Source organism: Oncorhynchus clarkii, chromosome 21 (genome assembly GCF_045791955.1).
Source record: "Oncorhynchus clarkii lewisi isolate Uvic-CL-2024 chromosome 21, UVic_Ocla_1.0, whole genome shotgun sequence".
Classification (NCBI taxonomy): Eukaryota; Metazoa; Chordata; class Actinopteri; order Salmoniformes; family Salmonidae; genus Oncorhynchus; species Oncorhynchus clarkii.
In genome coordinates this window covers 24,983,017-24,997,489 of record NC_092167.1, presented here as the reverse complement: position 1 = coordinate 24,997,489, position 14,473 = coordinate 24,983,017, and the positions used below count along the sequence as shown (strand labels likewise).

The 14,473-nt window shown below is 44.9% G+C and overlaps 1 protein-coding gene across 1 annotated transcript in view; it reads right to left on the bottom strand.

Moving 5' to 3' along the window:
* Positions 1–14,473, bottom strand: part of LOC139378785 (Sep (O-phosphoserine) tRNA:Sec (selenocysteine) tRNA synthase) — a 36,414-nt gene that overhangs the window by 11,602 nt on the left and 10,339 nt on the right. Inside the window, exon 9 of the mRNA XM_071121284.1 lies at positions 13,255–13,346. Within this exon, the coding sequence (XP_070977385.1) occupies positions 13,255–13,346 (92 nt within the window). The remainder of the gene's footprint in view (positions 1–13,254; positions 13,347–14,473) is intronic.

Below are 14,473 nucleotides of genomic sequence, written 5' to 3'. Positions count from 1 at the left end.
TACCTTCCCCGATATGCAATCTGGTTTCCAAGCTGGTAACGGGTGCACCTCAGCCACGTCAAGGTCATAAACGATATCATAACCGCCATCGATAAAAGACAGCACTGTGCAGTACTGTGCAGGCGTCTTCATCGACCTGGCCAGGGCTTTCGACTCTGTCAATCACAGTATTTTTATTGGCAGACTCAACCGCCTTGGATTCTCTAATGACTGCCTTGCCTGGTTCACTAACAACTTCTCTGATAGAGTTCAGTGTGTAAAATCAGAGGGCCTGTTGTCTGGACTTCTGGCAGTCTCTGGGGGTGCCACAGGGTTCAATTCTCGGGCCAACTCTTTTGACTACATAGATCAATGTTGTTGCTCTTGCTGCTGGTGATTCTCTGATCCACCTCTACGCAGACAACACCATTCTGTACACTTCTGGCCCTTCTTTGGACACTGTTAACAAACCTCCAAACAAGCTTCAATGCCATACAACACTCCTTCCGTGGCCTCCAACTGCTCTTAAATGCAAGTAAAACTAAATGCGTGCTCTTCAATCGATCGCTGCCCGCACCTGCCCGCCTGTACAGCATCACTACTCTGGACGGTTCTGACTTCCTTCACTCATGCTACCAAACATACCCTCGTAAAACTGACTATCCTACCGATCCTTGACGTTGGCGATGTCATCTACAAAATAGCATCCAACACTCTACTCAGCAAATTGGATGTAGTCTATCACAGTGCCATCCGTTTGCCACCAAAGGCCCATCCATATACTACCCACCACTGCGACCTGTATGCTCTCGTTGGCTGGCCCTTGCTTCATATTCGTCGCCAAATCCACTGGCTCCAGGTCATCGAAATGTCTTTGCTAGGTATAGCTCCGCCTTATCTCCCGTCTTTCCTTACAGTTCTCTGCTGCCAATGACTGGAACAAATTGCAAAAATCACTGAAGCTGGAGACATATCTCCCTCACTAACTTTAAAATGTGCAACCAGAGGGAAAAAAATCTATAACACCTTTACTCCACACACAGAGATGCGTACAAAGCTCTCCCTCACCCTCCACTTGGCAAATCCGACCAGCTTACAACCAAAAATGAAAAGCAGCAAGCACCAGTGACTTGGTATATAAAAAAAGTGGTCAGATGAAGCAGATGCTAAATTATAGGACTGTTTTGCGATGGCATTGAGGAGTACATCACATCAGTCACTGGCTTCATCAATAAGTGCATCGAGGACATCGTCCCCACAGTCACTGTACGTACATACCCCAAAACAGAAGCCATGGATTACAGGCAACATTCGCACTGAGCTAAATGGTAGAGCTGCCGCTTTCAAGGTGCGGGACTAACCCAGAAGCTTATTAGAAATCCTGATATGCTCTCCGACAAATCATAAATAGGCAAAACGCCAATACAGGACTAAGATTGAATTGTACTACACAGGCACCGACAATCGTTGAATGTGGCAGAGCCTGCAAACTATTACAGACTACAAAAGGGAAGCACAGCCGCAAGCTACCCAGTGACACAAGCCTACCAGACGAGCTAAATCACTGCTATGCTCGCTTCTAGACAAGCAACACTGAGGCATGCATTTGAGCATCAGCTGTTCCGGACGACTGTGTGATTATGCTCTCCGTAGCGAGTAAGACCTTTAAAATTCTTTGGGACTGGGGGGGCAGTATTGAGTAGCTTGGATGAATAAGGTGCCCAGAGTAAACTGCCTGCTACTCAGGCCCAGAAGCTAGAATATGCATATTATTAGTATATTTGGATAGAAAACACTCTGAAGTTTCTAAAACTGTTTGAATGATGTCTGCGAGTATAACATAACTCATATGGCAGGCAAAAAGAAAAAAATTAAACCAGGAAGTGAGAAATCTGAGGTTTGTTGTTTTTCAAGTCATTGCCTATCGAATATACAGTGTCTATGGGGTCATTTTGCACTTCCCAAGGCTTCCACAAGATGTCAACAGTCTTTAGAACCTTGTTTGAGGCTTCTACTGTGAAGGAGGGGGGAATGAGAGCTGAATGACTCAGGGGTCTGCCAGAGTGGCATGAGCTGATCACGCGTGCTCACGTGAGAGTTAGCTGCGTCCCATTGCATTTCTACAGACAAAGGAATTCTCCGGTTGAAACATTATTGAAGATTTATGATAAAAAGATCCTAAAGATGGATTCTATACTTCGTTTGACATGTTTCTACGGACTGTAACATGACTTTTCGTCTGAACTTTCGCCTGGACTTGCCCGCGCCTCGTGAGTTTGGATTGTGTTATTTGGACATAAATTATGGACTTTATCTATTGTGGAACTGGGATTCCTGGGAGTGTATTCTGATGAAGATCATCAAAGGTAAGTGAATATTTATAATGCTATTTCTGACTTCTGTTGACTTCACAACATGGTGGGTATCTGCATGGCTTGTTTTTGTGTTGAGCACCGTACTCAGATTATTGCATGGTTTGCTTTTTCCGTAAAGTTTTTTTGAAATCTGATACAGTGGTTGCATTAAGGAGAAGTGGCTCTAAAATTCCATGCATAACTCTTGTATCTTTTAGCAATGTTTATTATGAGTATTTCTGTAAATTGATGTGGCTCTCTGCAAAATCACTGGATGTTTTGGAACTACTGAACATAATGTGCCAATGTAAACTGAGATTTTTTGATATAAATATGAACTTTATCGTGTAATGTATTGTGTAACATGAAGTCCTATGAGTGTCATCTGATGAAGATCATCAAAGGTTAGTGATTCATTTTCTCTATTTCTCTCTTTGGCTGGAAAAATGGCTGTGTTTTTCTGTGACTAGGTACTGACCTAACAATTGTTTGGTGTGCCTTTTTGAAATCGGACACTATGGCTGGATTTACAACAAGTTTATCTTTAAAATTATGTAAAATACTTGTATGTTTGAGGAAGGTTAATTATGGGATTTCTGTTTTGAATTTGGTGCCCTGCAATTTCACTGGCTGTTGGCAAGGTGGGAAGCTACCGTCCCACATATCCCAGAGAGGTTAAACAAGTCAACATTCACAAGGCCACTGGGCCAGACGGATTACCAGGACGTGTGCTCCAGGCATGTGATGACCAACTGGCAGATGTCTTCACTGACATTTTCAATCTGTCCCTGATTGAGTCTGTAATACCAACATGCTTCAAGAAGACCACCATAGTCCCAGTGCCCAATAACACTAAGGTAACCTGCCTAAATGACTACAGACCCGTATCACTCAAGTCTGTAGCCATCGAGTGCTTTGAAAGGCTGGTAAATGGCTCACATTAACACCATTATCCCAGAAACCCTAGACCTACTCCAATTTGCATACCGCTCAAACAGATCCACAGATGATACAATCTCTATTGCACTCCACACTGCCCTTTCCCACCTGGACAAAAGGAACACCTACATGAGGAAAGCTATTTGTTGACTACAGCTCGGCGTTCATGCCGAGTCATGCCTGGATGGCCAGGCGCCGACTCCAACACCATCATTAAGATTGCAGACCACACAACAGTGGTAGGCCTGATCACTGACAATGACGAGACAGCCTATAGGGAGGAGGTCAGAGACCTGGCCGGGTGGTGCCAGAATAACAACCTATCCCTCAACGTAATCAAGACAAAAGGAGATGATTGTGGACTAAAGGAAAAAGAGGACTCAGTACGCCCCCATTCTCATCAACGGGGCTGTAGTGGAGCAGGTTGAGAGCTTTAAGTTCCTTGGTGTCCACATCAACAAACTAGAATGGTCCAAACACACCAAGACAGTTGTGAAGAGGGCACAACAAAACCTATTCCCCCTCTGGAGACTGAAAAGATTTGGCATGGGTCCTCAGATCCTCAAAAGGTTCTGCAGCTGCAACTGGTTTGAATAACTGCATGGCATGGCAACTGCACGGCCTCCAACCGCAAGGCACAACAGAGGGTAGTGCGTACTGCCCAGTACATTACTGGGGCTAAGCTGCCTGCCATCCAGGATCTCTATACCAGGTGGTGTCAGAGGAAGGCCCTAAAAATTCCCAAAGACCCCAGCCACTCCAGTCATAGACTTTTCTCTCTGCTACCACATGGCAATCGGTACCGGAGCACCAAGTCTAGGACCAAAAGGCTTCTCAACAGCTTTTACCTCCAAGCCATAAGACACCAGAACAGGTAATAAAATGGCTACCCATACTATTTGCACTGTGTCCCTTCAACCCCCTCTTTTACGCTGCTCTGTTTATCATTTATTCATAGTCACTTTAACTATACCTACATGTACATATTACCTCAATTAGCCCGACTAACCGGTGACCCTGCATACTGTTATTTTCACTGTCATTTCAATGTCTTTATTTATTTACTTATTTATCTATTGTTTACCTAATACCTATTTTTTTCCTTAGAAATTGCACTGTTGGTTGGGGTTTGTAAGTACGCATTTCACCTGTTGTATTCGGAGCACGTGACAAATACACTTTGATTTGATGATGTTGTTTGGCAAAACAGGTTCATTAGAAACCTTGTAATCTGCTCTTTTTTATAGGGTATAGCAATCAAAATGTCTGTCCTGCATGGACCTCTGTAGGATGATTTGGAAGAAGAGCTTACTTGGAAAACTCCATTCTTTTCTTTGTCAATGCACACAGCGCTAGTCATCAGTCTCTTCATTCTCAATTTTACAATTGATAATATTGACACCATCACACGGTTATTAATTTAATCTCATCTTTAGGCCACATCTATTAAAATACAGTTCCAGTCCAAAGTTTGGACACACCTACTCATTCAAGGGTTTCTCTTTATTTTTTACTATTTTCTACATTGTAGAATAATAGTGAAGAAATCAAAACTATGAGATAACACATATGGAATCATGAAGTAACCAAAAAAGTGTTAAAACAAAGATTCTTCAAAGTAGCCACCCTTTGCCTTGACAGTTTTGAACACTCTTGGCATTCTCTCAACCATTGTCAACTGGAATACTTTCCTACAGTCTTGAAGGAGTTCCCACATATACTGAGAACTTATTGGCTACTTTTCCTACACTCTGCAGTCCAACTCATCCCAAACCATCTCAATTGGGTTCAGATCGAGTGATTGTGGAGGCCAGGTCATCTGATGCAGCATTCCATCACTCTCCTTCTAGGTCAAATAACCCTTACTCAGCCTGGAGGTGTGTTGGGTCATTGTCCAGTTGAAAAACAAATGATAGTCCCACTAAGATGGGATGGTGTATCGCTGTAGAATGCTGTGGTAGCCATGCTGGTTAAGTGTGCCTTGAATTCTAAATAAATCACAGACAGTGTCACCAGCAAAGCGTACCCACACCATCACACCTCCTCCTCCATGCTTCACGGTGGGAACCACACATGCGAAGATCATCCGTTCACCTACTCTGCATCTCACAAAGACACAGCGGTTGGAACCAAAAACCTCTTATTTGGATTCATCAGACCAAAAGTACAGATTTCCACTTGTCTAATGTCCATTGCTCGTGTTTCTTGGCCCAAGCAAGTCTCTTCTTCTTATTGGTGTCCTTTAGTAGTGGTTTCATTGCATCAATTCGACCATGAAGGCCTGATTCACTCAGTCTCCTGTGAACAGTTGATTTTGCCATATGCCTTGACCACAGGAGGCTGGTCGCACCTTAATTGGGGAGAACGGGCTCGTGGTAATGACTGAAGCGGAATAAGTGGCATGGTATTAAATACATCAAACACATGGTTTCCAGATGATTCATGCCATTCCATTTGCACTGTTCCGGCCATTATTATGAGCCGTTCTCCCTTCAGCAGCCTCCTGTGGCCTTGACCTCTTTCTACCCTCTCCCTCCAGATGAAATCCTGCGACTAGTGATGTCTGGCTGCCCGACAACCTGCCCACTTGACTACATCCTCTCCTCCCATTCCTCATCAACTCATCCCTTGATCACTGGCTGTGTCCCTTCTGACTTCAAGTTGGCCCCTCCCCAAGAAACCAACTCGACCCCTGACGTCAAAAACTACAGACCGGTATACCTTCTTTCTTTTCTTTCCAAAACAATTTAATGTGCTGTCTCTGACCAACTCTCTAGTTATCTCTCTCAGAACGATCTTCTTGACCCTAACTAGTCCCACTTCAAGGCAGATCACTCAACTGAGACTCCTCTCCTCTGTGTCACAGAGGCTCTCCACACTGCCAAAGCTGACACTCTCCTCTGTTCTTATCATCCTAGCTCTATCAACTGCCTTTGACACCGTGAACCATCAGATCCTCCTCTCCACCCTCTCAGGTTTGGGTGTCTCAGGCTCTGCACTCTCCTGGATTGCATTCTACCTGGCAGGTCGTTCCTACCAGGTGGCATGTAGAGGATTTGTGTCTGCACAACTTGCTCGCTCTACTGTTGTCCCCCAGGGCTCGGTTCTAGGCGCTCTCCTCTTTTCTCTTCACACAAAGTCACTCGGCCCTTCATATCCTCACATGGTCTCTCCTATCATTGCTATGCGGATGACACTTAACTATTTTTCTCCTTCCCCCCCTTCTGACACTCAGGTGGCGACACGCATCTCTGTGTGACTGGCAGACATCTCAGCTTGCCCAGGACCTAAACATCACAGTTGACGACTCCATGGTGTCCCCCTCTGAGAGTGCAAAGAAACTTGGCGTGCCCTGAACAATACCCTGTCATTCTCTGAAAACATCAAAGCAGTGACTTGTTCCTTCAGGTTCATGCTCTACAACATCCGTAGAGTATGACCTTTCCTCACACAGGAAGCAGCATAGGTCCCAATCCAGGCACTTGTCATTGCCCATCTAAACTACTGCAACGCTGTTGGCTGGGCTCCCCGCTTGTGCCATCAAACCCCTGCAATTTTTCTAGAATGCTGCATCCTGCTTGTTGTTCAATCTTCCTAAGTTCTTCCATGTCAACCTACTCCTCTGCACACTCCACTGGCTTCCAGTCAAAGCTTGCATCATCTTCAAGACCCTGATGCTTGCCGACGGAGCAGCAAGGGGAACTGCACACCCTTACCTTCTGGCTATGCTCAAACCCTACATCCCAGCCCAAGCACTCCATTCTGCTACCTCTGGTCTCTCTGTCCTGTTACCCCAATGGTGGAAGAAGCTTCCCCCTAAAGTCAGGACAGTGGAGTCCCTGCCCATCTTTCGAAAACATCTGAAACCCTACCTCATTGAAGAGTATCTTAAATAACTCTCAGTGCATCCAACGCACAGCTCATCACCGTCTAACACCATCCCTACCGTGAAGCATAGTGGTGGCAGCAACATGCCGTGGGAATGGTTTTCAGTGGCAGGGACTGGGAGACTGGTAAGGATAGAGGGTACAATGAATGGAGCCAAGTACAGGCAAATTCTTGATGAGAACCTGCTTCAGAGTGCAAACAACCTTAGACTGGGGGCGAAGATGTGTGTTCCAACAGGACAATGACCCCAAGCATACAGCCAAAGCAATGCTGGAATGGCTTCAGAACAAGAATGTGAAAGTCATTGAGTGGCCCAGACAAAAGCCCAGACTTGAAATCCATTGAAAATCTGTGGAAAGTCTTGAAGATTGCTGTTCACTGCTGATCCTCACCTAACTTAACAGTGCTTGAGAAAATATGCAATGAAGAATGGGAGAAAATCCCCAAATGCTGATGTGGAAAGCTGATACAGACATAACAGCTTTGAGTAGTCTTGGGTATCACCGCTAAAAGGTGCTTCTCCAAAGTATTGACTCAGGGGTGTGAATACTTATGTAAATAAGACATGGCTGTATTTCATTTTCAATAAATTTGCAGAAATATCAAAAAACATGTTTTCACTTCGTCATTATGGGGTGTATGTGTGTAGATGGGTGAGAAAAAAATAATGTATTTAATCAATTTTGAATTCAGTCAAGGGTTATGAATACTTTCTGAAGGCACTGTACTTCCTCCAAGTTAGCTAACCACTGCAGCTAGCATTGACATAATTAAGTCACTATAGATTAGTTCCTATGAAACAGCTGCCTGTGTTAGCCAATAATGTCAATCTGCAGACTGCTGTTACTACATGCCGCACCCACTGCCATTGAGGCTACTAGCGCCGTCTCTGGCCCACACTCCAAGCACAGTAGGTGGCGGTAATGCACCAACGTTGAATGCCAACTGCCAAAAAACCCCACAGAAGAAGGAGGCTGCTAGCTAGCTACACCGGTGTAGTGTCCTTTGCCTCCGCCAGCTGAGCACTGCTTTCCCACAGTTCTGTTAATGTTACGGCGAGGGAAGTAGCTAGTTATAGCACGATGCTTGGAATTGTGCATGGCGATCTTAGGCTTGTGTGCGTCTCCGCGGCCATAGAAACCCATTTCATGAAGCTCCCGACGAACAGTTCTTGTGCTGACGTTGCTTCCAGAGGCAGTTTTGAACTTGGTAGTGAGTGTTGCAGCCATGGACAGGCATTTTTTACGCTCTACGGGGTTCAGCAATCCCATTCTATGAGCTTGTGTGGCCTACCACTTCGTGGCTGCACTTACCACTTCACAATAACAGCACTTACAGTTGACCAGGGCAGTTCTACCAGGGCAGAAAGCTCTTCGGTACGGGCCATTCTACTGCCAATGTTTGTCTATGGAGAAGGCATGGCTGTGTGCTCTATTTTATACACCTGTCAGAAACGGGTGTGGCTGAAATAGCCGACTCCACAAATTTGTAGGAGTGTCCACATACTTTTGTAGTATCGCTAGCAGCCTCAATGGCAGTGGCCTCAGCATGTAGTAAGTGACACACGTGCGTACTGGGCGCAGCACGTTGTGGGCTTGACATGTAGTAAACAAGGTCTGCAGATTGACCCTTCTCGTGTCCACTGCTGAGGTAGTGCAGTGTCCTTAGCTAACTATGTTGTGCTAGCTAGTGAACATGCTAACATTAGCTAGCTAAACATTTGGCTACGGACTGGCGCTGGCAGTATGGGACTACGGCGAGTGAATTAAATTGTTTCTTCATCATCTTGCTAGGTAGTTATCTAGCTGTGTCCATCTGGCTAGTATGAACAAAGGTGTTCTACAAAATAGCAACATTAGCATAGTTAGCTAGTTAACGTTGGAATATAGACCATTAACTAAGCCAGTAATCTGTATATAATGACAAAATGCTCATGTCTCTGCCCTAACAATGGGAGTCGTTGTCCCAAAGGCAGGAAGGCAGGCAACAAGCTTAGGTCCAAAATAAGCCCACAGAAACGCATTTTGTACAGATTTTGGCGAGACTGAAACCTCTCACTTTGCCTCTTCCTCTCTGACTAAGAAACTCACGCGGATATGCATTGCCAAACGACGCTACTGACTCCTTCTGGTTTGGAGTATATTAACAATGACTTCAAGGTCTTTGCTGTATGAACACAAAAAAGAGATTGACTGCTGACACTCAGGGGGTGCTAAGTATTGTTGGCAGGCAAATGTTTGATAATCTTACTGGTGTGTCTGATCTTTTATGGTAACGCCTACAGTCTCTGTACTGCCCAATCATATTCATTTAAGACCACCATAAAAAGTATTCCCAATTACAGCTATTTAGTTGCAAATACACTACCCTATTCTCGGTCATGGCAATAATGCTCCAAAAGACTGGTAATAAAGACATGGTGATAAAAGGGCCTCCAGAGTGGCGCAGCGGCCTAAAGCACTGCATTGCAGTGTTGTGGCTTCACTACAACCTGGGGTTCGATCACAACCGGCCGTGACCAGGAGTCCCATAGGGCGGTGCACAATTGGCCCAGCGTCGTCTGGGTTAGGGGAGGGTTTGGCCGGGGGGGGGCTTTACTTGGCTCATCACGCTCTAGCGACTCCTTGTGGTGCGCCTGCAGGCTGACTTTGGTTGTCAGTTGAACAGTGTTTCCTCCGACACATTTGTGCGGCTGGCTTCCGGGTTAAGCGAGCAGTGTGTCAAGAAACAGTGCAGCTTGGCAGGGTTCTGTTTCGGAGGCGCATGTCCCTCGACCTTCGCCTCTCCCGAGTTCGCACGGGAGTTGCAGCGATGGGACAAGACTAACTACCAATTGGATATCACGAAACTGGGGAGAAAATAATATATTTTGTCATAAAGTGAGACTCATCCAAAACTGAGTTTTGCGAGACTTGTGGTCATGACTGTGTCACAATGTAAATGAAGGTTGGGTTGGTTTCAATCCTGCCCACATGCTGACAGCTGGCAGCACACAAGTAACCATCAATTCAGATTGCAGCTACACACGACCCAACCATAATACTTCTGATAAATACGGGTATACTTTGGATATCCCTATGGTGCAAGTTTGGGACAAATCAGTAAATTACACAATGTACATGGGACAATATGTTAAAATTCAATAGCTTCAAATCTCAATGAGTTAACCTTAAACCAAATATACATTTTATAAATTGATATAGAAATATTGAAACATTTAATGAGAAAACTAAAAGGTGTGCAACATGAAAATTGTCTCATTTACATTTTGTAACTTATTGATGGTCCCCAACTAGTCCAGGAGATCCAAAGTCAAACCAATTTTGCCACGGTTGCTCACTAGCAGGCTGAAGGTAATTGCAACAAAAGTACACCTTGACTTGTGCTTTACAAAATCCCTCTGGCGGCTGAGTTAACCCATTTTAAGAAATGCCATTGACTTGTGGAGAAAACGTTTAACGTCTTTGATAAGCTGATGAGGACGTTTTTACAGGAACTGCCACCTGGTGATGTTAACGTGTGCCAGGTTTTCTGATGGGGTCAGCTACAACGTAGCGTTCTATCCCGTGACACTATGCAGACTAATTGGCTAATACTTAAAGTTAACCTTACTCTTTTTCTAATGTTGGCAAGATGTTTTTTTGGATGTCTTTTCACACCGAATGCTAACCAAGATTGTTGAATCAGCAAAGTCAGCCAACCACTGGGAATGGTGCGGAACACAAACCCTGGGACTGTGGGCGACTTTACAGTGCTCACTTCCTAAGCTAAAGGTATACCAGCTCTTAATAATGAGAAAGAGTCCTTTTATGACAAATTATTCAAAGCTGTTGAATCGCAAGGGTATGCTTTGAAATCAGTAAGCTGCAGATGGTATTAACGGGCGTGTTCAACATTGCAGCCGACTTTGAAGGAGAGTTAAGACAGACTAATCTACAAAACATCTTCTCATTATTATTTGTAGATCAGTCAGTCAGTCACAATTGATCCATGATACGGCTTTGATTCGTTCTAACACGGCCATAATCTGGTTCAGACATAAAAAAAATTTATGATCAGGATCAATTGAAATCAATCAACTCTGGCAGTGTCGGGTCATGTGGTGGCAAGAGGTATTTCCTGGGAGGATTTGAGCAAACATTAACCTGATAGCATTTTGGTCATTGTATGGCATACCATAGGAATCAACATTTCATGGTGACACAGAAGAACCATGTTAGAAGTAACCAAATGCTGTCTGGGGAGACCAGCGCACCATTGCCAGTGCAAAATACAAGAGCTAAACTCAGCAAAAAAAGAAACATTCTCTCACTGTCAACTGCGTTTATTTTCAGCAAACTTAACAAGAGTAAATATTTGTATGAACATAAGATTCAACAACTGAGACAAACTGAACAAGTTCCACAGACATGTCGCTAACAGAAATGGAATGTGTCCATGAACAAAGGGCGAAGGGGGGGGGTGTCAAAATCAAAAGTAACAGTCAGTATCTGGTGTGGCCACCAGCTGCATTAAGTACTGCAGTGCATCTCCTCCTCATGGACTGCACCAGATTTGCCAGTTCTTGCTGTGAGATGTAACCCCACTCTTCCACCAAGGCTCCTGCAAGTTCCCAGACATTTCTGGGGGGGAATGGCCCTAGCCCTCACTCTCCGATCCAACAGGTCCCAGACGTGCTCAATGGATTGAGATCCGGGCTCTTCACTGGCCATGGTAGAACACTGACATTCTGTCTTGCAAGAAATCACACACACATGCTGGAGGGTCATGTCAGGATGAGCCTGCAGGAAGGGTACCACATGAGGGAGGAGTATGTCTTCCCTGTAACTGTCATTGCAGGCAACAAGCTCAGTCCGATGATGCTGTGACACACCGCCCCAGACCATGACGGACCCTCCACCTCCAAATCGATCCCACTCCAGAGTACAGGCCTCGGTGTAATGCTCATTCCTTCGGCGATAAATGCAAATCCGACCATCACCCCTGGTGAGACAAAACCGCGACGCGTCAGTGAAGAAAACTTTTGCCAGTCCTGTCTGGTCCAGTGACGGTGGGTTTGTGCCCATAGGCAACGTTGTTGCCGGTGATGTCTGGTGAGGACTTGCCTTTACAACAGGCCTACAAGTCCTCAGTCCTGCCTCTCTCAGCCTATTGCGGACAGTCTGAGCACTGATGGAGGGATTGTGCATTCGTTCCTGGTGTGTTCCTGGTGTAACTCAGGCAGTTGTTGTTGCCATCCTGTACCTGTCCTGCAGTTGTGATGCAGTTGCAGTTGTTACACGTTGTCTGCCATTGCGAGGATGATCAGCTGTCCATCCTGTCTCCCTGTAGCGCTGTTTTAGGCGTCTCACAGTACAGACATTGCAATTTATTTCCCTGGCCACATAAGCAGTCCTCATGCCTCCTTGTAGCATGCCTAAGGCACGTTCACGCAGATGAGCAGGGACCTTGTGCATCTTTCTTTTGGTGTTTTTCAGAGTATGTAGAAAGGCCTCTTTGGTGTCTTAAGTTTTCATAACTGTGACCTTAATTGCCTACCGTCTGTAATCTGTTAGTGTCTTAACGACCATTCCACAGGTGCATGTTCATTAATTGTTTACGATTCATTGAACAAGCATGGGAAACAGTGTTTAACCCCTTTACAATGAAGATCTGGGAAGTTATTTGGATTTTTACTAATCATCTTTGAAAGATATGGTCCTGAAAAAGGGACGTTTTTTTATCCCTTTCACAAGTCTGATTTTCCACATATATTGCCTAGGAGTGTCTGGGAATGGTGTAGTACATAACGCATTTTAGTATACTGTATTGTTAGCTCTATTTTAGTAAATGGAGCCAACAGGGACTATTTTGGAAACTCCTCTCCTTCACTTGAATGGATTTCTCCTTGCTTTCGCCCTCCCCCTCTACTTAAATTGTATTTTTATCTCTGGAGTTTACATGTAGAGAAGACACAGTGCTGACAACCGGAGAAAAAATGGATAGCGGCCGACTTACACCCTTGTTGTACTGAGATGTTTCACTAAATTAAAATACATGCTAATCAGTTTCACTTTATTTCCTAAACTGAATGAATATTAAATTAGGCCCCAACCTTCTGCTCTGCCAGGAGTTTCCTGTAGCCGCTGGCTCCCAGGGTGAGCAGGGTGATGAGCACATCTAGGGAGGGTGAGGCTGATGCGCGACCTGGAAACGGAGGGAAGTCAGTGTCATAATTAATTTTCAATATTCCAGAGGGGAAACAGAATTTGTCACCAACATCAGACAGACGTACAGTGGGGCAAAAAAAGTATTTAGTCAGCCACCAATTGTGCAAGTTCTCTCACTTAAAAAGATGAGAGAGGCCTGTAATTTTCATCATAGGTACACTTCAACTATGACAGACAAAATGAGAGGATTTTTAATTAATTTATTTTCAAATTAAGGTGGAAAATAAGTATTTGGTCACCTACAAACAAGCAAGATTTCTGGCTCTCACAGACCTGTGAGATCTTCTTTAAGAGGCTCCTCTGTCCTCCACTCGTTACCTGTATTAATGGCACCTGTTTGAACTTGTTATCAGTATAAAAGACACCGGTCCACAACCTCAAACAGTCACACTCCAAACTCCACTATGGCCAAGACCAAAGAAATGTTAAAGGACACCAGAAACAAAATTGTAGACCTGCACCAGGCTGGGAAGACTGAATCGGCAATAGCCCCGTGGGGTCAAAATGATCACAAGAACGGTGAGCAAAAATCCCAGAACCACACGGGGGGACCTAGTGAATGACCTGCAGAGAGCTGGGACCAAAGTAACAAAGCCTACCATCAGTAACACACTACGCCGCCAGGGACTCAAATCCTGCATTGCCAGCCGTGTCCCCCTGCTTAAGCCAGTACATGTCCAGGCCCGTCTGAAGTTTGCTAGAGAGCATTTGGATGATCCAGAAGAAGATTGGGAGAATGTCATATGGTCAGATGAAACCAAAATATAACTTTTTGGTAAAAACTCAACTCATCGTGTTTGGAGGACAATGAATGCTGAGTTGCATCCAAAGAACACCATACCTACTGTGAAGCATGGGGGTGGAAACATCATGCTTTGGGGCTGTTTTTCTGCAAAGGGACCAGGACGACTGATCCGTGTAAAGGAAAGAATGAATGGGGCCATGTATCGTGAGATTTTGAGTGAAAACCTCCTTCCATCAGCAAGGGCATTGAAGATGAAATGTGGCTGGGTCTTTCAACATGACAATGATCCCTAACACACCGCCCGGGCAATGAAGGAGTGGCTTCGTAAGAAGCATTTCAAGGTCCTGGAGTGGCCTAGC